Source organism: Mus caroli, unplaced genomic scaffold (assembly GCF_978045245.1).
Source record: "Mus caroli unplaced genomic scaffold, Mus_caroli_1 scaffold_10, whole genome shotgun sequence".
Lineage (NCBI taxonomy): Eukaryota > Metazoa > Chordata > Mammalia > Rodentia > Muridae > Mus > Mus caroli.
The window spans coordinates 1,694,551-1,721,826 of record NW_028227265.1 but is presented as its reverse complement, the minus strand read 5'-3'; the positions used below and the strand labels follow the sequence as shown (position 1 = coordinate 1,721,826).

The 27,276-nt window shown below is 44.3% G+C and overlaps 1 protein-coding gene across 6 annotated transcripts in view; it reads left to right on the top strand.

Moving 5' to 3' along the window:
• Positions 1-25,155, top strand: part of Pard3 (par-3 family cell polarity regulator) — a 544,654-nt gene extending 519,499 nt beyond the window's left edge. For all 6 annotated transcript variants that reach the window (XM_029480763.2, XM_029480762.2, XM_021170616.3 and 3 more), the window contains 3 exons: positions 3,343-3,463; positions 15,722-15,849; positions 23,270-25,155. In XM_029480763.2, the coding sequence (XP_029336623.1) occupies positions 3,343-3,463; positions 15,722-15,849; positions 23,270-23,612 (592 nt within the window). In that variant the 3' untranslated portion in view covers positions 23,613-25,155. The remainder of the gene's footprint in view (positions 1-3,342; positions 3,464-15,721; positions 15,850-23,269) is intronic.
• Positions 25,156-27,276: the final 2,121 nt, after the last annotated feature.

Here is a 27,276-nt window from a genome sequence, read left to right as displayed (position 1 = left end):
GGAAAACCAAAACCAACCAAACTAAACAAAAGAAAGGAAGGAAGGAAAGAAAGAGTGAGCTAGGAATGGATAATTCAGTTGGTAAAGTTCTTACTGTGCACACACATAGGGAACTAAGTTTGATCTCCAGCACCCATGTTAAAACAAAACAAAACACTGGCAATGATAATCCCAATATAAAGAAATAGAGACAGGCAAATTCTGGGGCTTGCTGGCCAGCCAGTCTAGTCTAGTCAGTGAGCCCCAGGTCCTACTTAGGTTCGGTCATAAGTTAAGTGGCACCTGAGGGACAACATCCAAGTTGACTTCTGCCTTCCACGTGCATCTGTACATGTACCCATAGAAACATGAGAATACACATACATACTCACACACACACTGAAGGTAAATTGGAGAGCATTCTCTGGCCTGTTGGAACCTAGAACCCCTCCCCTACCATCTTAGAGCCTACTTGTTGAATGTCTTCCTGGGCCCTACCCTGACTGGCTCAGTCTTCATAAACAGCACACTTACCATATTCTCCTAGATGGTCATTCTCAGACCAGTGAGTGGGGACAGGGATGGTTGTGCAACCTGTGTCCTCACCCTGTATACCAAGAGTATCAAGTTAGCAGGCCTGCAGAAGCTCCACTTACACTTAGCACAAATAAATGTATCAGCTACCATAAGGGAGAAACACACAAGGCCCACCACGAAGGTCCAAGCCAGGTGTCCTGTTTCTATGGACCTCCAAGTCCCACTATACCATGCATCTATGATGGGCCAGAAATCTGTAGGACAGGGCCCAGAATACAGCAGAATAAAATCTACATCATTATTGAACTAAAGCAAATCTTCAAATACTACACACACACACACACACACACACACACACACACATATGCACACACACACATGCACACACACAAGCAGTCAAGCTACAGAAGCCAGTATTGCAAGAGAAGACTAAGTGTTAGCATTTGGACCAAAGGTGTCTTTTGTATGTTAGTAGAGAGCATGCTAAACTCCCATCATCTCTGTACAGATCCTCATGATATGGGGCCTCTGGAAATGCAATTTCTAGACTCCTCATTAAGACTTCTTTTGTCTCAGTCATCCTTTGAATCTACTTTGGTGGTGTTTTTATTTTATTCCTCACTGGGGTGGGGAAAATAGGAAGAAAAGAAAAAGACCAGTTTTAAATTGGCACAAGCCTTAATCTAGGTTGATTGGGATGTGTAGGGATTAGTCACTGTTGCTAATGAATATTTAAATCTCCTTTGGCTTTCTTGGCAAAAGAGCTCATCAGAGTTTTCAAAGCCCAGATTTGAATGATTGGCCCATCACAGCCTGGCCTGAGAAACAAGTAAGCTGGTACAATAGTTCCCTCTCTTGAAGCCAGGTCTCACCTCCACACTGCCAATGGGTTTTCCCAAAGGGCGCTTGATGGCTTTCCCATCCTCGGAAATCATCATCATCAATCATGAAAGTATCGCAGCCCACCTTCAGCTAAAGCCAGAAAAGTGGTGTTGCTGGTTTGGGGCAAGCCGATCTAATTCTGTAGAACACTGGCTGAAAAAAACCAGAGGAAAGAATAGGAACTGGGCAGATTTGGAAACCAAGGCCCAGGGGAGATCTGGAGCGGATCCCAGAAGGCCACTGAAGTTACCAAAACTGAAATTAAGGACCTTGTCAGCCACCTTGTTGGGGAATGACTTTCACCTCATCACGGGCAGTGGAAGATTGGTTTTCATCACTTGCTTGGATTTCATGACACCCATAAATGTACAGTTACTGCGTGGAAACAGTTGAGCAGTGGTCCTGGTGAGGTGGGAGCACTTTCATAGTTAGTCTTGCCTCTGATCATCCTCCCATTGATACATGTTGGGAGCAAAAATCCACAGTCAGTAAAGGGATAGTAATGTTAAGGGGGACAGTAATGTTGGAAAATGCTCACTTTTCTGTCACTATGCTGGCATCTAGCGGTGTTTATGCATGTATGTATCTGTGAATGTATGGATGTTCATATGTGTTGTGTGTGTGTAGTATGTGCATGCACATACATGTGTGAATATATACATAGCATGCCTAGACAGTCAGTGGTGGTATGGAAAAGAAGGAGCTGTAGGCTGGTAGCTAGTGCTAATGTCCTGGAACAAGAGTCAGCTATATCTCTATTTTAAAAAGCCAGTAGGAATAGTGGCCTGCATGCTTCAGAAGCAGGAGGGAACTTTCGAGACTGCACCAACAGCTACCTGATTTGAAACAGTACATTTACAGACCTGTTAACTTTCATGTTCTTGGACCAATCCAACCAAAACATTTGCCAGTCACCCCCTTAAAATGTCAGTTTTCACATTTGGTGAGGTGAGGGGAAACTGCCTTCTCTACCAATCTTTACAGCTGTTCTTACTACAAAGGGAAGCTCAGTGTTGTACAAAATGATGAAAGCATCATTGTTTAAGCAAGTGGTTTGCTCAAGCACTACCTTAACTTGATTTTTCTACTTTTCTCATTATACTGTGAAAATCCTATCTTGTGTGTGGCCTTGATGACATGTGAACAGGAAGCTGATGAAATAGTGATATGATACAGTCTTGCATATCAGCAAGGACATGCACATATTCATACATGTATTCACATGCACATACTACACACATGAACATCTGTACATTCATAGACACATATATGCAGAGAAAACATGCTAGGTTGGCTTTGTACCCCCGAGCCACATCTCCAGCTTTGTTTAATTTTTGGTATGATTTTTAATTTGAGACAGAATCTCACTAAACTGCTCAGGCATGAAGAGAACTTTCGATCCTCCTGCCTCGGCTTCCCACACAGACATCAGAACCATCAGTATATGCTACATTTGGCTTGTGAGGCTGAGTGTTGTTGCTGTTTGTTGGGGGGAGGTTAGTGTCATGCCACTTGATTAGGATGGTATATATAGAAGATTATCTCTGTCTCATATGTAAAAGTCAAGGAAGAATGATGTGCTCTGGGCTAGGGAGCTGGAGGAACTGGTCTGGACCCTAATTGTTCTGATGACCAAAGCCACATCCTTCCAAACCTTTGCCACCAGCACCTAACCAGATTATAGAAAGGAAGTGAGACCTTGAAAGATCACTACAAAAGAGGTCTCTCTCTCCAAACACAGTTCACTCGCTCAGAGCTCTGCCAGTATAGCCGCAGAGCCTAAGTCCTGAGAACAAATGGCCATTTCAGATGCCCAGATTCTGTTGTAAAAATCCACTTCCTGTTTGAGCAACATTCCACAGCTAGCTGCCCTTCCCACCCCCCCAACTGTGATTTATGGTTGCTTTTTCTTGAGGGTGTTCATGGTTGCCCCTTCTCTTTTAGCAATCGATCCACTCCTAGCAACCATGACCGGATACAGCGTCTACGGCAAGAGTTCCAGCAAGCCAAACAGGATGAGGATGTGGAAGACCGGCGCCGTACCTACAGCTTTGAGCAATCTTGGGTGAGTGTTTGGTCCCTCTGCCCAGCAAATAGGCTAATAGCTGCCCTGAAAGAGAGGCCCCTGAGCTATGACCTCAGTCCTTTATGAAATAAGACAAGATGGAGCCAAATCCCTCTGACCTTTAGCATTCTGACCTTTCCCTCATTTCCATCTGGGTTCCATCATTGCTAATCTCATTTTGTATCTTGTTCTACCATCTGTCTGCTGTGTAATAGGTTCAAAATAGCCATATGATGAGACACCACCACAGACTGTCTGCTCTCTATCCACTGCGTTTGCTCTTAGGTTTACTCAATGCCTTTTCGTAGAGCAGAGCCAATGTAAGTTCAGCTCATGATCCTTTGTGTCTTTGAAACAGAAATTGGTAATTCTTGGTTCTCTAACCTCCCTTGATACTTTTTGTTTTGTTCTGTTCTGTTTTATTGAGACAGGGCCTCATATAGCCCAGGCTACCCCTATTCCCATCCCCCATCTATATAGTCAAGAATAACCTTGAACTCCTGATCCTCCTGCCTCTGTCTCCCATGGATGGTATACACATGCATCATCATGTCTGTTAGCTGTGGTTGCTGGTCATCAAACCCAGGACTTCACGCATCCCGGGCAAGCACTCTCTACCAGCTGAGCCACATCCCCAGTCCTGTCAAGTATTTGTCGAATTCCTGTTTGTCTGTTTTCACCTCTCTTCTCATCCATCCCGTGTGCGGCCATTTCAGTGATCTCCACAGAACAAAACTGTGGCTGCTACTCCTGCGTCCTGCATCTGCATTGGTGGCACATCTGGGTAGAGAGATGGTAACAGAGTTGGGGTTGGAGACAGGAAAGGTTTGTTTGGAAGGCTTTCTGGAGAGGGTGGGAATGAGTCAGTAAGAGCTGCTCACAGAGGCAAACACCCCTCTGGGCTTTAAAACTTCAAGCCCTGGTGGTAGGTCCGCCCCCATTGACTGTCTGGAGGACTAAGAGAGAAGGAAACAAATTTGTAGAGAAACTCTGATTGAGATGGGAGAGACCAACAGGTAAAAGGCCAGGATGTGCTTCAGTCCTGATGAAAATTCTGGGGTCAGAGCTATTTAGTCTGAGTAGGGGGACCTGTGCAGCTAGAAGATGGGTCACCCCAGTAGCTCAAGAGTATGTAAGAATGGCCAGATGCCTAAGAACTATAGTGGGGCAGCTGTGCTGTCCTTGTACTTGAGGCACAGAAGCTGAGGAGCCATGCCCAGAGGTTAATGAGTCCCTTCAAAACAGTTCTTGGAATAAAATGCATTGTACCAGATTTCTGGATAGGTTGGAGGAAGGATGGTGTTAGAAAAGACTTGAGTTAGGCACATGGTCCTCCTTGACCAGAGGAAGGCTGGACCTCCCAGCTGAGGTGAATCTGACAGGTGGCTGGTTTGAGGGAAGAGTGGACCAAGATAGAGATCTAGAAAGAGTGCAGCCATGCCCACCTTCCTTCTGGACTCTCAGAGTGAACTTCCAGCCCTTCTTGCTCCTAATACCCAAGTCATCAAGTGTACTGGGCAAAGCAAGAGACCTTCAAAGGTTTCTGATCAAGGAGCTTAATGATCGTATGGAAGATTGATTTGGAAGGAAAGTCCTGCATTAGGGAAATAGCCCTCACCTTGGATCAAGTGAGGAAGACCAGCCTTAGAATGGCCAGTGGTGGTGTGAGACCTGTGTTCAGGTGTGAAAATGTCCCAAGTCCATCCTTGCCTGACCTTGGGTGTTATAAACCAATCCAACATCTAAACAACTATCCAGTTTTCTTCTGGAGCTGTTCTGCTCTTAGAGGTATTTTCTTTATAAGGGATCTGATTTATTCTCTGGTAAATTGAGTCATCCCTGTAGCAACAGGATGAAACAGTGATAATGGACTGGCGTTGTTTGGTGTGATTGACTCCATCTCTCCCTAAGAGGTTCCCTAAAGAAGGGTTCTCATGTGATGTGTAGTAAATAGATAGTTAACTACATCTGAAGAGAGTACCAGGCACAGTGTGAAGCCAAAGGGGAGCACAGCCACCACAGATGGAAGCAGTTGTCACACACTCCGCTCTAACCTGTAAGCCTCTGCACAGCTTGACAGTCCCACAGTTTGCTATGAGGCACACTGTTAGTTATCCAGGAATGTGGCTTTTAGTCCAGTATCTTCCCTGCATTCATTTTTTCAGTTAATGACTTGATTTGTAAACTCCCTGAATGCTCACAGTGTCCCGCCATCATGCAGTATGAAAGAACAAAGCCCTGATAGAAAACTGTGTATTCTTAAAACTGTGCAGTGGAGCTGATGCAAAGAAAGCCATTCTCAATCCTCCTGCCTCAACCTCTCGAGTACCCGGATTACAGGTGTGGATACCACTCCTGGCTTCCAACCAAAAAATGGTCACATTGTACCTGCAGGATGGAACTTCAAGTTTGAGTTCAAGTGACTTTCTCTCAGTGTAGGGTATTTTCATTGAGAGAATTTGGAAGGATTTTTATAGAGGTCTGAATGAGGAAGTATCTGTGATTCAGGTGTTTCCTGTCTCTTTAATGGGAGCAATCACTCTAGAGAAAAGATCGGAGAAGACCTTGCACTTTGGAAATTCAACTACGGAGGGTCATAGGTCAGATTACAGTGTGCCAGGAGCCATTGTAACTTGTATATCAGAGGTTGATCTTTTTATTTTTTATTTTATATCAGAGGTCTCTCCCATGTGTTTGCTGACCTGGTAGAATTACCCACCCCCACCCGCTCCCCCCATACTGGGAAGGTGTGAGAGGGTGGTCTCAATGTAACAGTCCACACTCATTTTATTGTTAAAGAACATCAAGTTCATCTTTCACGTGCATGGAAAACATAGCACATACAAGCTGAAGTCACAGTGTAGCCAGATGTATCGAATAGTTTTGTAGTCAACAACTCCATCTACAGATGTATCTCATAGTTTCCTAGTCAACAATTTCATCTACAAATGTATCGCATAGGGAGTTTCCTAGCCAATGACTCCATCTACAGAGCTTCCTGCAGCAAAAATTACTGCAAGTAGCCCCAAAACCTCATCTATTTTGGAAATGTTCAGTGTAGACTCCAGCAGTGTGGAACGCACCTGCTCGTGGGCCTTTGTTCAAGGCAGTATCTGAGTTGGAGAGAGCTGGTTTGTGGCACAAAAGGCCTTTAGAAGAGCACAGGCCCAGAAAATTTCTGAGCTCTGTCATTGGAAAGTATTCCCTCTCAGGCTGAGGAAGAGGAAAGCGGGTTCTTCCCCACCCATGCAGGTGCCACCTAAACAAAGCCTTAACTCTTCCCTAAGGTAACTTAATGCAAGTTACTGAGTAGCTGGGGCGCTGGGGTGTTCGTTATTATGGTGTCCCTGGTTTAGATGGAACCTACAGTTGCTCAAAGAGTTAAATCGCAGACTGTACACACACAAGAGTACAGAATGTCAAGGGCCCCAGGAAACTCACAGGCGATGTGCTGGCTGGAAGAAATTGAGAAGTAGGATAACAGTGACTTTAACAATATTGCTAATTCCTTTCCATTGCCAGTCTGTAGTGACCAGAAGTACATTAATCCTTCAAGGAAAAAACTGTTCCTGTGCAGTGTGAATGTCCTCATCCTTCCTGAGCTGGCTTTGTTCCTTGCACTCTTTAAACGAACCGAAAATCTGCCTTTTCTTCCATCTTACTGAAAGGTGTGGGCTTAAAGTGCTTCTTTCTATCTTACCAGTGCTTTGTCAGGTCTAATCAGGAGCCCAGTACAAGGCAGGGTTGATCTGCCTCCCTGGTTGCTTCCCACAGGTCAGGGGATTTGAGAACTGCAGGTTTGATTTTGTTGTCATTGCATTAATGACTTGCAAGACATCTGCTGCTTCTGCTTCCTAGAAGCATCAGCCTCTCCCCATGACTGCAGTTCATACTGCACGGAGAGTCCTTTCCTTGGAAAGCTATTTTAGCAGCAGAGGGCTATCAATTCCTTATGGAGAAAGCCCCTTGCAATACAGCAAAGTAGACCCCTTGCTTTAGGCTCCATAACCACCTCTGTAGGCAAATGTATATGTGTCCATGGGCTGTGCCCCCTTCAGAGGAGGCATGCTCGGTGCTATGAGCTGATGATGCTAATGGCTTGCTCTGTAGATCTATACCTAGTTCTCAAGGTCCTTCAGGTAGGAAAATATCACAGACGGGAGCACTGATGGGGGGACTGCATGGAATTGCCAAAGCACACCTTTATAGAGCATTCAGGGGAAACGGTGTTCTGAGGACTCCTCAGCTTTTAAAAAAGTTGTTGGTAGCACTGAAGCTTCCTAGAATTCAGAACCCACAAGAGTTTGACAGAACAAGAGTTTGGCAGAGGACCAAGACCCCAAAACAGACAAACAGTTGTCTTAGTTGTACCACCCTGAAAGCCCCCCAATCCCATCTGATCTGGGAGGTTAAACCGGGCCAAGTGTAGTTTGTATTGGATGGGAGATAGACATAAGATAGCTTCACTGTGGTTAAAGTTGTAAATAAGGGAACTATAGAAGATAATGACCATCATTAGCAGTAGCTGAAGTTAATCAGAGTGAATAATTTGTGTGACTTAATTGGATAAGACTTCTTTCTACCCACTATCAGACCCTTAAATTGTCATTTTAAGCAGTATGGAATACATATGATAGTTATGCATGTTTAGCTTGCTAAATAAGGACCCACTGTCTTAAAGTGATTTTTTTTTTGTCATTAGTTTTATCTAGAACACACACACTTTTATTTTTTTCTATATATGCCTTGAGCACATGTGAAATTTGGAAAGTTTTATTGTGCATATTCAGGTAGAAAATAGAAAACCTCCAAATGGTCATTTATAAGAATTATACATGGTCTGTATGTATATATGCATACTTCACACTATCTTCCTATCTGAAATTAAATGACCAAGTATGTTCTAAATTATGAAGTTTGTATGTAACTATCATAAACTAACAATTATTTATTGCTACCTTTATAATAATCTGTAAAAAGTTACATATTGCCTAGTTCTTATTACTACTGAAACTTTCCATTGTATCTACCTAGTCTTCCTCATTTGTCTGATAATTATTTTAGCTAGTTTTCTTTGTGTTTTACTTTTGTAAATAACCAAAGAATAATTTTAATTAGCTGCAAGGAATGCTTACTTGATGCAAATTCAGTGGCACTCTGTGGAGGTCTTTCAAAGATTTTTCTTTCCCAGAGTGAAACCAGCATTTTTCAGCTTTCTCAGACCTGAAGTAGCATCTTTTCTGATCATGATAAAGACCAGTGTTTGCAGCTCACTTAGAAAAGGAAAAGGTGTTTGTACTTGAAGTCCTAGCCAGAGCAATTCGACAACAAAAGGAGATCAAAGGGATACAAATTGGAAAAGATGAAGTCAAAATATCACTTTTTGCAGATGATATGATAGTATATATAAGTGACCCTAAAAATTCCACCAGAGAACTCCTAAACCTGATAAACAGCTTCGGTGAAGTAGCTGGATATAAAATTAACTCAAACAAATCAATGGCCTTTCTCTACACAAAGAATAAACAGGCTGAGAAAGAAATTAGGGAAACAACACCCTTCTCAATAGTCACAAATAATATAAAATATCTTGGCGTGACTCTAACTAAGGAAGTGAAAGATCTGTATAATAAAAACTTCAAGTCTCTGAAGAAAGAAATTCTAGAAGATCTCAGAAGATGGAAAGATCTCCCATGCTCATGGATTGGCAGGATCAACATTGTAAAAATGGCTATCTTGCCAAAAGCAATCTACAGATTCAATGCAATCCCCATCAAAATTCCAGCTCAATTCTTCAACAAATTAGAAAGGGCAATCTGCAAATTCATCTGGAATAACAAAAAACCTAGGATAGCAAAAACTCTTCTCAAGGATAAAAGAACCTCTGGTGGAATCACCATGCCGGACCTAAAGCTTTACTACAGAGCAATTGTGATAAAAACTGCATGGTACTGGTATAGTGACAGACAAATAGACCAATGGAATAGAATTGAAGACCCAGAAATGAACCCACACACCTACGGTCACTTGATCTTCGACAAGGGAGCTAAAAACATCCAGTGGAAGAAAGACAGCATTTTCAACAAATGGTGCTGGCACAACTGGTTGTTAACATGTAGAAGAATGCGAATCGATCCATTCCTATCTCCTTATACTAAGGTCAAGTCTAAGTGGATCAAGGAACTTCACATAAAACCAGAGACACTGAAACTTATAGAGGAGAAAGTGGGGAAAAGCCTTGAAGATATGGGCACAGGGGAAAAATTCTTGAATAGAACAGCAATGGCTTGTGCTGTAAGATCGAGAATTGACAAGTGGGACCTCATGAAACTGCAAAGCTTCTGCAAGGCAAAAGACACCATCAATAAGACAAAAAAACCACCAACAGATTGGGAAAGGATCTTTACCTATCCTAAATCAGATAAGGGACTAATATCCAATATATATAAAGAACTCAAGAAGGTGGACTCCAAAAAGTCAAATAACCCCATTAAAAAATGGGGCTCAGAACTGAACAAAGAATTCTCACCTGAGGAATACCGAATGGCAGAGAAGCACCTGAAAAAATGTTCAACATCCTTAATCATCAGGGAAATGCAAATCAAAACAACCCTGAGATTCCACCTCACACCAGTCAGAATGGCTAAGATCAAAAATTCAGGTGACAGCAGATGCTGGCGAGGATGTGGAGAAAGAGGAACACTCCTCCATTGTTGGTGGGATTGCAAGCTTGTACAACCACTCTGGAAATCAGTCTGGCGGTTCCTCAGAAAACTGGACATAGTACTACCGGAGGATCCAGCAATACCTCTCCTGGGCATATATCCAGAAGATGTCCCAACCGGTAAGAAGGACACATGCTCCACTATGTTCATAGCAGCCCTATTTATAATAGCCAGAAGCTGGAAAGAACCCAGATGCCCCTCAACAGAGGAATGGATACAGAAATTATGGTACATTTACACAATGGAGTACTACTCAGCTATTAAAAAGAATGAATTTATGAAATTCCTAGCCAAATGGCTGGACCTGGAGGGCATCATCTTGAGTGAGGTAACACAATCACAAAGGAACTCACACAATAGGTATTCACTGATAAATGGATATTAGCCCAAAACTTAGGATACCCAAGATATAAGATACAATTTGCTAAACGCATGAAACTCAAGAAGAATGAAGACCAAAGTGTGGACACTGTGCCCCTTCTTAGAATTGGGAACAAAACACCCATGGAAGGAGTTACAGAGTTAAAGTTTCGAGCTGTGATGAAAGGATGGACCATCTAGAGACTGCCATATCCAGGGATCCATCCCATAATCAGCTTCCAAACGCTGACACCATGGCATACACTAGCAAGATTTTGCTGAAAGGACCCAAAGATAGCTGTCTCTTGTGAGACTATGCAGGGGCCTAGCAAACACGGGAGTGGATGCTCACAGTCAGCTATTGGATGTATCACAGGGCTCCCAATGGAGAAGCTAGAGAAAGTACCCAAGGAGCTAAAGGGATCTGCAACCCTATAGTTGGAACAACATGATGAACTAACCAGTACCCCGGAGCTCTTGTCTCTAGCTGCATATGTTTCGAAGGATGGCCTGGTCAGCCATCACTGGGAAGAGAGGCCCATTGGACTTGCAGACTTTGTGTGCCCCAATATAGGGGAATGCCAGGGCCAGGAGAGTGGGAGTGGGTGGGTAGGGAAGTGGGGGGCGGTGTGGGGGACTTTTGGGATAGCATTGGAAGTGTAGTTGAGGAAGATATGTAATAAAAAATGTTAAAAATTAAAAAAAAAAAGAAAAGGAAAAGGTGTATGTTGTGTTTTTAAGGAAGAGATTCCATTGTGCTCTCTAACAACCAACTACTCTCCTCTGTCTTACAGCATCTTTTCTTATTTAGACCAGGCACTTGGGGCTCTTTTTTTTTTTTTTTATGTAAAAGGTCATTTCTTTTAACCAGTTTCATTACAAACAAGATTTAGATGATTTTATAATTTGCAGCTAAAGCAGCTTTGCTTCTTTGCCTGAATTTCAGGGTTGGGACACTTTGCTGGCACAGTGGCTTTTCTGTACAACTGTGTGTGTGTGTGTGTGTCTTCCTATGTTTGAGTGTGTGCATGTCTGTGTGTCTGTGTCTGGTGTATGCTAGTGTGTGCCAGAGGTCGCTGTAGACAATGCCTTCATTACTCTCCACCACATTTTGAGACAGAATCTTTCACTGAACCAGGAGCTGCAAATGGGCTGGCCTGGTGTCCTGCAGGCCCTGGAGATCTGAACTCAGGCCGTCATACTTGTTCAACAAATACTCTACTCACACCACCAAACACACACTTTGTTGTTTCTGGTGGCCATGTTTGAAAGCGTGGACTCCTCTGTGGGGGTTACAGGTTCTCTCCTCCTCCTGTCATTGTTTTTGTAATTTTTGACAGATACATGGCTGTGCTTCTGTGATGGGGACTGAGGTGCAGCCTTTGAAGGTAGTATTGCTCCTCATCGACTGTTCTCGTTATACTTATGAGATCTGCATTGAACCTTTGAGAGGTTACTCTGTATGTGCGCCTGTGTGTGTGTATGTGTGTGTGTTATCATGTATGTGCAGGTGCATCTGTGTGCATCTGGAGGCCAAACAACCTCGGTTATTCTTGAGCACCACCCATGCTCTTTTAGTTGAGACATGGTTTCTGGCTGAACCTGGAGCTCACTGCTTTGGTTCATGTGTGCAAACCTGGCAGTTCAAGATCCTCTTCTTCCTTCTTTTTCCTTCTTCCTCCCCTCTTCCTCCTTATTCTTTTCTCTCTCCTCCTTCTCATCACTGGTTCTGGGTTTGGAAGTCATCAACTGAGTTATCTCCCAAGCTTCAGGTTACTTTAAATTTCCGAACAAGTGTAAAGGTTGCCAGAGTGATTTTGTTGACTTGTTGCTATGCACTAGTCATGTATACTTCCTTCTCTAAGACACGTGGCCTATTAGAGTTGCCTCTCAAAGACGAAGGCGACTGTCGTGACTGGCATGCCATTTTGCAGGTTTGGAAGAAGGGGGTGTGAAATAAGGATGAGGCTGAAGCTTCTGTCTGATTAGATGAGGCATCAGTCTGTCAGCACCTCAGTCATTCGCTTGTGCGTGCTGCAGCCCCCGTGTTGATCATTCCTGGAGCCTGCCAGAGCTTCAGTATATACTTACAACTGACAAGGTTTGAATGGTGTCAGAAAGTGCACAGTTGAAGAAACAAAAGCCCTTCAACTTTTTCCCCCTCTGTCAGAATCAAATTTTCAGGCCGTTGGGAGAAACAACTTAAAAATATACCTGCGTTTCTGTAAGATCTTCCATTTTCTTTTCACGTCCCTGCAAGCAGTGTGTCAGAAAACAGCGTGAGCTTAAATTGCTGCTTACTAAATCCCATCACAGAATGCCAGCGCCTTCCTGACATGTGTGGGTAGCTCATGATGGTGAGGAGGAAGGAGATGGGGCACTTTGGGGGTACGGTGTGAACCATGCAGTTTTCACTGTATATTTTCCCTGACTGGTGATGTTCCCAAAGCTCCGGCGGATGCACTACCACCCAGTAGTTTAGTGGCATCCTGCCTCATGGAAGGGAGAGAAGATGTCTGTCTTCATTAACGTAGAGGATACTGTGTGCATAAAAGCAGGAACTTACTGGGTAAAATCAATCAATCATTCTGTCTGTCTGTCTATCTACCTACCTACCTATCATCTCTCTTTCTCTCTCTCTCTCTCTCTCTCTCTCTCTCTCTCTCTCTCTCTCTCTCTCTCTCTGTGTGTGTGTGTGTGTGTGTGAGTGTGTGTGTACACCTCAGGAGCCTTCTATCTATCTTCCTTCTATCTATCTTAGGAGCCTTCTATCTATCTGTCATCCCTCCCTCCAGATAAGGTTTCTTACTGAAAGTAGAGTTTGACAATAGTCTAGGCTGGCTGGACAGTAAGCCCCAGGGCTCCTTCTGCCTCTGCCTCTGCTTCTCCAGGTCTGGGATTACACCATACCCAGCTTTTAGGCAGGGTTTTGGGGATCCAACATTGGATCCTTATGCTTATACAGCATATACTGTACCCACTGAAACATTTCCTGCCCCTCAGTGCTCTTCATGCTGAAGATACATGGTTTGAACTGTGTTGGATATAGCATCTGTCATACATCTGCCCCGGCTAGTATGGTTGTGAATTTCTATCAACACAGACTGGGTACCATAAAGTCTAATTGCTTGCAATATTATCTTTGTATTGGAATTTTTTTTTAAAAAAAACATATGCCTGCTGAGAATATCTGCTTTAGATGTATGTCCTAGACATTGCCTTATTATTGTTTACCAGTTCATAAGGTGCTTCATCCTGGTAGAAAGGGAGCAACTGATGCTGCTGGGTTTTTCTTTAGACAAAAGCCAATGGTGTGGGTGGGCGGAGCTATTCTTCAGGAGGTAGGATTCCTGTTACCTTAACACTCTCCTATGAATGTTAAGACCATTACTTTACAAAGCCATTATTGTGTCATAGCCTGCCGCGGGTTTTCAGTGCTAAAAGAAAAACCAGTTAGAGCTTTTTACCTGATATTCTTCACATGGAATCTGTATACTGTGCAGTGTCACAGAGGGGCACAAGATGGATGGGTAACAAGATGGGTGTCATGGGGTGCCAAGAGCAGGGTAGCAGGAGGCCCTCCCTGGGTATTCTGTGAAGCTGCTGGTTATTTTGATCTACACAGCATAATATATAAACTTGATAATCCACTGTAAAGGAAAAAAACACTGCACACATGACCTGTTGGCCAGAGTGTATGGCCAGGTGGAGTAAAGATGCCTCTCTTAGGCTAGGTTCACGTTGGCCAATTAACCACTTCCCCTTGACCAAGAGAGATATGTTACTTAAACTGGTACATTCAGCATTCATTAGCTTACAGGTCCATGCTAAGGTAAGGGTCTAAGGGTCCCTGGTCCTCTTTGGCTGACATCCTTGGAGACAAAGGCCTATATTTGGTAACAGTGCCTCCTTTAAGCTGGTCTTTGGTTTCAAAATTGAGCTTCATAATAGAAGTAGACCATCCATATTGTTGACCACTGCTAGCACAAAAGAGACAACTACTAAGTGTTCACCAGCTCAGCAAGCCTTAAGTCACAGGCCCCTGAATTCTTCCAGTTATCAGTTATGGTAACACATTTTTATTCTGTTGCAGTGGTTGGTTGGTTGATTGGTTGGTTCACTGGTTGGTTTGACACAAGGCCTCATGCAGCCCAGGCTATCCTCAATCTCACTATTTAGGTTGACTTTCACTCTCTGATCCTTTTGCCTCAACCTCCCAAGTGCTGGGATTACAGATGTGTTCTAGTGTCCAGTTTATTCAATACAGGAAATAAAGCTAGGACTTCCTACATGCTTGATGACCATTGTACTAATAAAGCTACATTACCAGACCTCTGATTTTGGTCTTAATTTCTTCTCTCCTTCTTTTTTTTTTTTTCTTCAAAAAGGGGCTTCTCGTAATAGCTCTGGCTGTCCTATAACTTGCTCTGGAGACCAGGCTGGCCTCCAGCTCACAAAGATCTGCCTGCGCTTCGAGAGTGTTGGGATTAAAAGTATGCACCGCCACCACCCAGCCTGGTTTTAACTTTTCATCTGAGCTTTGTGTTAGCTATGTAAAGGATGTCAACTACCATCTATGTTAGTATTTACCAAGCCTCAGTAAGAAACACTTGCAAGTCGGCTGCTCTTTTTTAAATGATGTGCCCAAACCAAAGTCACAGGTTAGAGTGGAGTTTGTAAAAACTCAGCCAAGATATGATACGGTTCCTTTCTCAAAGAAACTTGAGTGAGAAGTTAGCTGAGAGGTGTCTCAGTTGGTAAAGTGGTTACCCACATACACAGAGCCCTGAGTTCCATACCCAGTGCCACATAAACCAGGCATCCTTATCCCAGTGTTTAGGAAGTGGAGACAGGGGGATCAGGAGTTCAAAGTCACACAGTGAATCCAAGCCCTGTCTGGGTTACATGACATACTGTCTCAAAATAATAGAATAAAATAGCAAATAACTTGATGTGGGTAAATAAAATCATAAGAGTCTGTAAAACATTTCAAAGTCGTTTAGTAAGAGTCAGCTTTGGAGGCTTGGCACTGTCATTCAGGCAGAGCACAGAGCATGGGCAGGCATTGGGTCCCATCCCCAACACTTAAGAACCAGAACTGAAGTGACATCACTCTTGGCATGACAAGGCAGGTGTCAGGCTCTTACTGACAAGCTGTGTCTCTCTCCCACAGTCCAGCTCTCGGCCAGCATCGCAGAGTGGTCGGCACTCGGTGTCCGTGGAGGTTCAAGTACAGCGGCAGCGCCAGGAGGAGCGAGAGAGCTTCCAGCAGGCCCAGCGCCAGTACAGCTCACTGCCAAGGTGAGCAGCAGCCCTCAGTGCTGTAGAAACATTCTTCCCAGCTTGGACTAGGGCTGCCAAGGAGAGGGCCCTACGGGCATGCTTGGCTTGGGAGGGGCACTTCTCATCTGTTGGCAGCACCTCTAAGGAGAAGGCCAACATGTGCATACCAAAAGTGAAGTTCCGCCCCCTGTTGGCAAAAAGCGAATATGATACTTTTTCTTGTCTGGCTCTAGGGCTCTGGGGTGAATGCTGCTGTGTGCACCTAGGCTCTGCTACAGTAGGAACAAACACTCTGTGCATGTACATCTGTGGATGGGTGGCCACAAACCTCATTCAAATTACCCTCTGTCTCTGTTGTCACTCTGTATAGAAGTATAGCTAGTCCCAGGAGTATTTGGCTCATTAACTGACAACGGAGCAAGAGAAGCTTATGGGGGGCGGGGAGGGGGGAACCTCTGCTCCAGGAGTTCTCCTTGAAAGGGCTAGAACTGGCCATATGCATACACACACTGAAATCCCTACTATGTTTCCATCTAAGTCTTCCTCCCAGGAACTACATAGTGCAGAGTAAACACTGAAAACCTCGCAGATTTTTCAAACTCCTCCAAACCATTCACCTCTATGTAACGGCCATTAGATATCTGTTTTTCCATCTCAAAGAAAACTCATGAATTTGAATCCAAACAATTTGAAGAAGGTGGGTGCTTATCTGTGCATTGGCCATTCCAGATGGAAAAGGCAAGTTCCCCTAAAGTTAAGTAATCTCCTTCGTGACATCCTTAAGGAACTGGACATTCACAGTGGTTAGCCTAGAGGGACTTAAGACAAGCGCCCACCAATGCACGGGGTATTGATGTGCTAACAGTTCATTCGGCTGTCTTTTTACATTTGTGAGGCTATATATCTTTGGAACACTCACCTCATCTTGCGGTTGTATAGGGATTAGCCGTTGAGGCCATTTAGCCTACACTGGGTAAGAGGCATTGAGGTGTAAGTCTACACAAGGTTCTTTGGAGATTTCCCATCTTGCCAATAAACAATTCAGAAAAAATGAAGGAAATGAATGGCTTTCTCAGAGTCAAAGTCAGTAAGTCCTTCCAACATACTTGAATTCCAGACACGCTGACATCCTCCACTATTCATAACTGGAGCCCACAGCCACCCAGGGATTTCCTTCTGGAATTCAGAATGTCATCAGGTGTGAGGCGCCTGTGGCCTCTGTGGCTTGGGACTTGGGCCCCTGTGTGAATTTGCCCAAGGCAGAGGCACCTTGAGAGCTGTCTCTGTCAGACTACCTCCCATAGGCCATGTTGCTGGCATTCTATCTCAAAGGCAAGCATGAGGATGGGATAGGCTTATACACTGGCTGTGGTCCTACCTCCATGGCCACATTGGTGGGCTATGGCACAGCTCTAGGAACTATGTTCTTGTTTATATTGGCAGGTTGTTGGTTCATTTATTTCAAGTGGGTTCAAGAGTAGTCTTTCAAAATGAAGAAATTTAACAAAGTTCAGGTCATGAGGGGGAGTGCATCTAAATAAGACAGGCAGAAGGTGCAGGGGTGAAGACAACGTTGAAAGGAGGGTCCCTGGCACTTAGGAATGTCCCCTGGGCTCTCCTGGCCATGTTAATTGGCACATATGAATTGTACTTGGTGAACTGTAGTATGTCATCTCTGTAATGGGAACAGTCACAATACTCTCTTCGCTACTTTGAATGTTCAATTGACTGTGGTTGTCACAGTTATCTATAGTGTGACCATTTCATTCTTCATCCTTCCTTTTCTTCTACCTCCCTCTCCTGTAGATCCCAGTCATTCTCATATTCTCATTCTCTCTCTCTCCCCCTCTCCTCTCCCTCTCCCTCTCCCTCTCCCTCTCCCTCTCCCTCTCCCTCTCCCTCTCCCTCTCCCTCTCCTTCTCCCTCTCTCCATCTCCCAGGAAGCACCTGCTAGACCAAAGCTCAAGACTTCTGCTCTTAGAAGCACTACAGCTGCTTGAGTGTTGTTCCCACTATAGAAAAATAAACTTTCCCTTCTGGCTGATTGTATCTTCCTAGTTTAAGTCATTTCATTCACTTCAGATAAGAGAAAAATCAGACATCCCAGAGTTAACATAAGTTTCAGCAAGAGCGACCAGGCACCCTCAGCCTCATACTCTCTTCTCTTGGAGAATGGCTTCCATGCGAGCCTTGGCATGTAGGGGAAAGTTTAGTCAGGAGAGCCTGCCAGCTCTACCACTCACAGCTAGTTGCTGCAAGCAATGTTTTGGGGGAAAGGTGATTATAGCAGGAGGAAAGAGGGTTAAACAGGCCACCTTCATAAGCAATAGTCAACTCCAAGTTTGGGACATGTTTTCTCCTTTGGGACATGTTTTATCCTTGTCAGAGGCACTTGACCTCTGATGATCCACGCAAACAAGTCGTGTGCATTGGACATCAGTGTAGTTTGGCACATAAGCTCAATTATGGAGTGAAGCATTAACTAAAACAAGTGACCAAGACTGCATCAGCTGGAGCAGAGAAGGTGGCTTGAATTAGGAATGTACATGAACCAGCCTAATGTGTAAACTCTGTGGCATGCATGGGCAAAGTGGGAGTCACACTGGCAAAATAATAGCCAGACTGAAGTGCCAGTTTGGGGGAATGGAGACCCCAGCAAGCCCCTCACTTGGCTCTCAACCAGACTAGCATGTTTCCTTTAATTCCTAAATGAGCTCCTTTCTTTGGTGTACCGACTAGTTTTATGTTAACTTGACACCATTCATTTTTGAAGAGGAAGTTTCAATTGTGGGGGAAAAAAGTCCCTATGAGATTGTCCTGTGGGCAATCCTGTGGTATATTTTTCTCAATTGGTGATTGATGTAGGAGGACCCAGCCCACTGGAAAGTGCCACCCCTTGCCTGGTGGGTCTGGGTGATGTAAGAGAGCAAACTGAGCAAGCCATGAAAGCAAGCTAGTAAGTAGTGCCCCTCCACAGTCTCTCCATCAGCTCCTGCCTCCAGGGCCCTGCCTTGACTTCCCTCAGCAGTGAAAATGGAACCTAAGAGCTGTAAACTGAAAGAATCCTTTCCCCCAGTCCCTTGTGGTCAAGGTGTTTTATCACAGCAGTAGAAACCCTATCAAAATTATCTGATATCCGAAGAAAGTTCTCCATCTGAACCTGTGCACTAGAGCCATGTAGCACCCATAACATAGCTCTCCTCTCTTTCTCTTCCTCCTCCCCTGTGGTGACTGTTTCTGTTGTATGACTGCTTTACCACTTATCTCTGCCTCTCACCAGCCACGGCACCCTCATGTCCTCTCCGACCAGGGTTATTGTGTCCAGATCTGTCTGTTTCAAAGCCTCTCTCTTTGTCTCTCCTCATCGCTCTGCCTCCCTCATCCTGGTGGCAAAGCCCTTGCCTTGTGACTTTAGCTTAAGTTCCTTACATGGTGATGTAAGCTGTTCTAACCAGGAGGAGGCAGTTAGTACCTAGCTGGGTGTACAGTAAGATGCCCAGGGGGCCACACCAAGCTGACCTAGGTATGACTGTGAACAAATCCATTGAGGACACATAGGTGGCTGCCATTGCTGTGGTCCTTTTGAATGATCATGGGCAGGATGTACAACTGTGGAGTGACCGTCATTGGGCACCAGCTCTTGGATCCTAACCTACTTGTCTCTGCAAGGGAGGGAAAATTAACAGTGCACCTCCTACTTCTTATCCTTGGTTCCAAAAGTGGCCATCATCCCTCTCTACCCTAAATCCAGAAGCTAGTATTAGACACTGACTTGCTCTCCAACTCCCATAAGTCATTTGAAGAGAGCCAGTCTCTTTTCTGAGCAATTTACATGTGGTGGTTCACTGATTTCTTCCCAGTACCTTATACAGTCAGCAGCTACAGCCCATCTGACAGATGAGGTAGTTGGGCCTGGAGAATACAACTCCTCCAGGCTACACTGTGACCAAGTGAGAGCTCAGAATCTGAATCTCTCTAATCCTAAGCTATTCTTCCCTATGCCAGGTACTTGGATATTTAACTTCTAATGTGGGAAAGGGAGAGGATGTGTATGTTTGTTTGTGTTCCTGTGTGTGTGTGTATCTAAGTGTGTGTGTGTATCTGTGTGTCTGTGAGTGTATCTGTGTGTTATATCATTAACTATTCAGTACATTCAAATGCTAATCCATTCTCTCTTCCTTCTTTTCCTCCCTCCCTCTTCCCCTCTCTTTCCTTTTCTCTCCTCCTTTCTTTTTCCTCTCTCACCCTTTACCCCCTGCCATGTGTACAAGTAGGCACATGTTTATGTGTGTGCACTGGTGCACTGGTGCACAGGCACATGTGTGTCCATGTCTATGGAGGCCAAAGGACAATCTTAGCTAATATTGGTCAGGCATCAGTTTTACTTCCTGAGACAAATGTCTCTCACTGGACCTAGAGATCATTGGTTAAGCTAGTATGGCTGGCCAGTGAGCCTCAAAGATCCTCCTGTCTCTAAGCACTGGGATTGCAAATATGAACAGTCACATGTGGCTTTATACATAGGTTCTGGGAGATTTAACTCAGGTCTTCATGCTTGCAGAGTGAACACTTTGCCACTGAGCCATTTCCTCAGCCTTCTAGACAGGAAACACTGTCTGCCTCCTTTTCTTCCTTTCTTGCATTGGCTCATTGCTAATTCTTTCTTAATAAAGAACGTATGGACACCAATAGCTTCCTCACCAAAGAAAGAGAGGGGTGTGTGTGTGTGTGAATGAATGTGTATATGAGTATGTGTGTATATGAGAATGTATGTATGTTTGTGTGCATGTGTGTATGTATATGAGAGTGAGTGTATGTGCGTGTATGTGAGAGTGTATGAGAGTGACTGTATGTGAATGTGTGTGTGTGCATGTGAGTGAGTATATGTGTCTGTATGTGAGAGTGTATGAGAGTATGTATGTGTATAAGAGTGAGTGTGTGTATGAGAGCATGTGAGTATATGTGTCTGTATGTGAGAGTTTGTATGAGAGCATGTGTATTTGTGTGCATTGTGTATATATGAGAGTATCTGTGTGAGAGTGAGTGTGAGTGTGTATATGAGAGCGTATGAGAACATGTGTGTATGTGTTCATATTCCCCATACCCTATTTCAAACCTCAGGAATTTCTTGCTTTATTTTGTGCTCATGTACTCATTAATCTGAAGCAAACTTGAGCTACAAAACAAGTTTCTCCTCCTACAGCATCTTCTCCTCCATCCCCAACAAACCACAGTGAATTTTCACAAATTTCAATGCAGAAAGAACCTGCATTCCTGGGGTGCCCGAAGCTTATCTTTCTATGCAGAGATCATGCAGGGTCAGGGAGGAAGGTAGCGAGCTTTAGTATCAGGAAGTCATGGGTGAACAGATGACATTTGTCACATCCCAAGCTTCACACCGACATTATCCATCTGTCACATCTCTGGTAGGATTAGTCTACGATTTTTTAAGTGAAGACAATCAGTGCTTTAGGCAAAGGAACTTACTCCGTCCCACCTGAGGATTCTGCTGTGGCTCCCAAGAGTAGAGCCAGATGGGAGCCTCTGTTCTTCTCAGTGGATCACAGAGCCGGTAGTGACAGTGAGAGTTTAGTTTAGTTCCATCTGCAATGTCTCCCCATCTATAATTTCAGCCATGTAGAAAGTGGGTGGGTTCTACCCTGGACCATTTTGCCAGCATTCCAGAACATTCGAATGCTGCTCTCTCTGTTCCTGTGGGAGACTTAGTGGCCTCCCATGATCTCCTCATGAATGTGCAGTGTTGTGTGTGCTGATGCAGGAGGCTGATGCTAATGCAAGAGGCTGATGCCAGCAGGCTCCACCTACTGCCGCCAGATGATTTTCTTGTTGATAAATGGAGCAATAATACATGTTCTTTATGACTGTCATCTCTCCTCCCCCTTCTGTTTTCAAGGAGGAAAAATAGGGCATGTCTTCCTTCCTGGCACAAAATTGTTAGGCTTTATCAAAGGCAATCTTATTGCAAATTCATAGAAGTATCTAGAGCCTTGATAGTAAATTAAAGATGTTTCAGAATCGTGTTTCCTGAAAACCGCAGCCAGCCCCTTGCAGAAGTAGTAGAAGGTAAAGTTTCTGTGTGGCTTGCGTTTGCCTCTCTATCTTGGGGTGATAGGAAGTGAGTTATATAAGCTGAGATGTGGAAAAAATTAGTGTTTCTAGACAGGAACTTGGGCAACCCTGACCTGTGTCAGTTACTAATATACAGGACTCCAGAGAGCCAAGCTGAAGATTGTAGGGACCTCCTGTTGCATCACTTTGTTTTTTAATGATTTTTGTTGTTGTTGTTGTTGTTTTGAGACAGTCTCTTGTCACCCAGGCTGGTCTTGAACTTTACTATATAGTCGAGGATGACCTTGAACTTCTGAACCACCTGCCTCTGCTTCACAGATTCTGGAGTTATAAGCATGCAGTACAACCCCTGGTTTATGTGGTTCTGGGGATGGAGCCCAGGCCTCCTGTATGCTAGGCCAGTGCTTCTGCAGCTGAGCTGGCCCAGCTCTCTGCCTGCTGTCCTTTCATTTTTGTCTGAGCTTGTACTGTAGTCTATCACATGAGCTGCCTTGTGACAGAGCGATGTCCCAGTCTTTGGAAGATGAAAGTGAGCAACACGCACCATTTTCTAGCATCCTGGCAGCAGCTAGATACACTGCTCGTGTGGGTAGCTTAGACCTGAACAGTAACGCTCAAGTGAGCAGCGGTTAGTGCAAAGCTAGATGCTGCTTATACACATGTGTCTGTGCCCACACTGCAGGGGACCTGGTTGCCTTGAGCCAATCAGAGGGCACCTCAAGCTAGGAGAAGCACCTGTTCCTAAATACCTACTGAATCTGCTTCTGTCTTTTGTTCAGTGAGCATTGGTCACTTAGCTGAAACCTGGGACTGGCTGAGGACAATTAAGGTTTTTTTGTTTTGTTTTATTTGTTTTTTTTTTTTTGTGGTGTGACTGCATGTTCAGTGCAGGTGCATCTGTGTGACTACCCATGCATGGGTGTACATGTGAAACCAGAGGGCACCCTCAAGTGTCATTCCTCAAGAACTATCTATCTACCTTGGGTTTTTGTTTGTTTGTTTTTTAGGTAGGGTTTCTTGATGGTCTGGAGTTCACCAAGTAGGCTAGACAAGCCATTCAGCAAGCCCTGTGGATCTTCTTGTCTCTCCTCCCTAGTGCTGGAATGTGTGCTATCTCATTCAGCTATTTGCATGGGTACTGTGGATTGAATTTAGATCATTATGCTTGAGCAACAACATGTTTTAGCAGCCCAGGTATTGGTATCTTCCCAAGCTCTGATAGTCAATTTTGAGATCTCTAGCCCCTCACCATGATACCTGGTGGGTGCTCAGGTCATGATGATATTTGCTAAAGCCTAGAGATTCATCTCTCTCTCATCCCTGACTGACTTCTTTGCTTTATTGCTAGACAAAGCAGGAAGAATGCCAGCTCCATATCACAGGATTCCTGGGAACAGAACTATGCCCCTGGCGAAGGCTTCCAGAGTGCCAAGGAGAACCCCAGGTATTCCAGTTACCAGGGCTCAAGGAACGGCTATCTAGGCGGGCACGGCTTCAATGCCAGGGTCATGCTGGAGACCCAGGAGCTTCTCCGACAGGAACAGAGGCGGAAAGAGCAGCAGCTGAAGAAGCAGCCTCCAGCTGATGGAGTCAGAGGGCCCTTCCGGCAAGATGTGCCCCCTTCTCCATCTCAGGTGGCTAGGCTGAACAGACTGCAGACACCGGAGAAAGGGCGGCCCTTCTACTCCTGAGCTCAAAGGAGGATGGCAGCATTTTGTGTCATGCAATAAAGGACATTTCCCCATGAAGACTTGCGCTCTTGGAGTTTTAAAAAAAGAAAACCTTCGGTGGTACTCCAGAACACTTCTGTTGCTGGTATCAGTGCCTTTAAGCAGCATGAGCAAAGAAATGGAAGGCCTTAATGTCTTTGCCACTGCGTCTATCTCGTGGAAGGACCCCAACCCCCCCTGACCCCAATATCAAGTTCAAGGCATCAACTACCTGCTTCTCTGCAGTACCGGAAACTTCAGCTCCATGCCTAAGATGCCTACGGACTTCACAGCTTCATCTTAGAGAGTGACCCCCCACCCCCACCCGAGGCTGCAGATGTTGCTGACGCCCACTCCCCCCGGAAGTGATGTCTCAGTCTCTGGTAGATGGAAGTGACTGCGGCGTGCACCAGAACTTTGCAGCAGGGTTACCCCTGTTCTCCCACTCGATCTGGGGTTCCCTTTATTTCCTCAGATCCTCGGAGCATGAAGGCTCTAGGGTGGTAGTGAAGAAGCTAAGCCATACGCCAGTGCCGTTTGGTTGTGAGGGGGTGGGGGGTACTTTCCAACTGCCTTATAACTCCACTACCCATATCACAATGATTCTAGTCTGCGTTTATAAATACACGTGTTCAGTCCCATTCATGACACCTGGGAACAAGGAACATGGGAGTGGCCCATGTGCATTGCACCACGAGGAAGGAGATAGGAACTGAGGGAAGATTCTCTGGAGGAGTTTAGGCCAGTCTATCCCATCCTTGTTTTACTTCATTTGTGTCGCAGTAGGTTGGCAAGGAAGGCACAGAGTGGGACAAGGAAAAAAGTCAGTCACTTTGGATTCTGAGAATCAATCTCAATACAGCTTTTGAGGTTGGAGTCAGTATTTGTCTCCTATTCCCTCTATTGTGTCCCTTCCTGACAAGGCCACATTACTAAGTTATTCTGCCGTTTATCATAAAGACAAATCAAAGAAGAGCCATTCCACTTGAGAACATTTTGATGGCCCTCTGAGCAACAGGAGTCACATTTTCGTGCATGCCTGTGTCACGAGGCCCTCCTCATGTTCCCGCTGTTCATCTGTAGGTCTGAACATCCTGTATTTTAAGCCAAGGCTGGGTTGCTAAAGTGCCTGCGAATCTTGATATGAAATAAAAGAAAAAACAAAAAAACAAAAAACCTTGAGCAAAAAGCTCAGAGTACCATGTATTAACAAAAAAGAAAGAAAAAAAAAAAAGACATGTATTGATATGCCTATTTTTTTTTTTTTACTGGCACATTGTATTTTTTGTGTAGACTTGTTTTTAGAAAATAATGCACAGTGTCCACAGGCGCCGTGTCTCTCTGCATCTGTGTGTAATGGCTTTATCTGTTAATGACTTTCAGTGGTGTTTAAGTGGTGTTTCCAGTGTAAGTAAGCGTGGTGACCTTGGACAGCGGTGGCTTCCTCGCAGCCTCCCCTAAGCTGTGAGGGACAGCTGTCCCTGTACATATAAGACTTCTAATAAAAGACATATTTCTTCCTGTTCTTTGCGGTGTCTCTAGTTTTCCTGGCAAACCCCTCCTAGCTGTTTTTGTAAAAAGTATATTAACAGATGTCTTTTTTTTTTTTCATATTTAGTGAAAGTGGAAAGTTCCTTCCTATCTATGCAAACATAGGATTAAGTGAGGGAGTGTTTGACCACCCAAGAAGAGGAGTGGGGGATAGGAAGGACTGGAACCCTATATTTTTCTTTTAAATTTTTATATATTTTTATTCTATTAATATTAATTACATAATTTCTCCCCTCCTTCCTCCAGTCCCTCCCATGCCCCTAATGCATTTGAAATTCATGGGCTTTTTATTATGGTTACATATATACTTATGTATGTGTATATATATATATATATATATATATATATATATATATATATATACACACACACACACACATATGTAAATGGAGCCATTTATTAATAAGGATTGTGGAAGACCTGGAGAGCCCAAAGGAACCCCTAGGAAGTATGGGCTAAAGGACTTAAATAAAGGGAAGAGATCATACAGAGTCCCACATATGTCTAGTGCTACCTTTGGTGATCTTGGCCAAAGATTCTCACTGAAACAAGATAGACAATGAAAGGTGACTAACCACCACCCCTTGGACAAAACCTCCTCTTGTGGGTTGTGAACCCCTTTATGGACAAAGTTCTTTTTGTGGCCCCCTACTCCCCCAGCCCCAGTCATCTGAACAAGAGAGTTTTGGGTGTCTGATGAAGGAGGTGACATCACAGCCCTAACTGTGGCTCTGTAGCCAGGTGACATCATAGCCTTTACCTGTGGCCCTCCAGCAAGGTGACAGCCAAGTGACATCACAGTCCTAACTGTGTCCCTCCAACCAGCTCCCCCATGCCTGGAGTTTCACTTGAAAGTACACCTGCAGTCTGTACTGTAGTGGGCACAATCACATAGTACAGACCACCTATGATTCAGTGTCTGTGCATTTGGCGTGTTTCTGTATCATCCTGTGAGTCCTCAGAACTCAGCAGGCGCACACACACACACACACACAAGTCAAAGGCCACCTGTAACCAAGCAGGTATGGCATGATTCCCACTTTTGTTTACAGTCACAGGAAAGCATGTTACTAAAGCTTTGAGGACCACCTGGAGGTGACAGAAGTCCCCTCTTTTGGAAAGCATAGTGCACCAGAAAAATAATTAAATATCTGTAGAATGCAGTCTTTTTATTTTCTTTTATTTTTCTCCACTTCTTTTTTGAAAAAAAAAAAAAGGTTTCTCCAGTGATGACACATGAAGTAAAGAGATAATCTTCTTTTCGTACTTCAGAGACAGGATATCATCTTAATAAGGCAGCTAACAAGAGCATTCACAGGTCAGAGAGTGGGAATGTAGGAGGGGCAGCTTTAATGGAGAATCACCTTCAGCTCTGAGTAATGACTAGATCAAAAGCACGCTGGATTAAAGTGACTTTAAAAATCCATGTGAGGGTGAGGGTATAATTCTGAACATAAGCTTTCTTTCTCTTTTTAAAAGCAAGGGGCTAATGGTCACCCTAAAAGTTCTTGGTTAAAAGTAAGGCTGGCATTACCCACCATATAGAAGACACCATTTTCCCCGTTAGATGGTTTCCTGTCTCTCTCTGTCTCTCTCTCTTTTACATACACACACACACAAACCACACACATGTATATACATACATGTAGCACACACGCACACCCAACACACACCATACACATACTACACACACATACACAGCACATACCACATGTACACTCTCACACACAGCACATGCACCCACATACAAACCACACACCACACACACACACACACACACATGTTGAACAGATACTCCACACACATACATACCACACACATATTACACACACATACACACACCACACACATACTATACACACATACACAGCACATACCAACCATGTGTATACTCACACATACATGCACCACATGCACAAACTACATTCAGCTACAAATGATCCATTTTTCTTTTCTGATTTATGTTTTATAGCAAGCTCTACCCTTAGCTCTTGGGCAGGGGCAACTGAATGAGGAGGACATTGCAGGAACAAAGCCCACTGCCCCCACAGGGGACTCTGAAGAATTCCTGTTCTTCCATCTCCTCTTCTGCTCC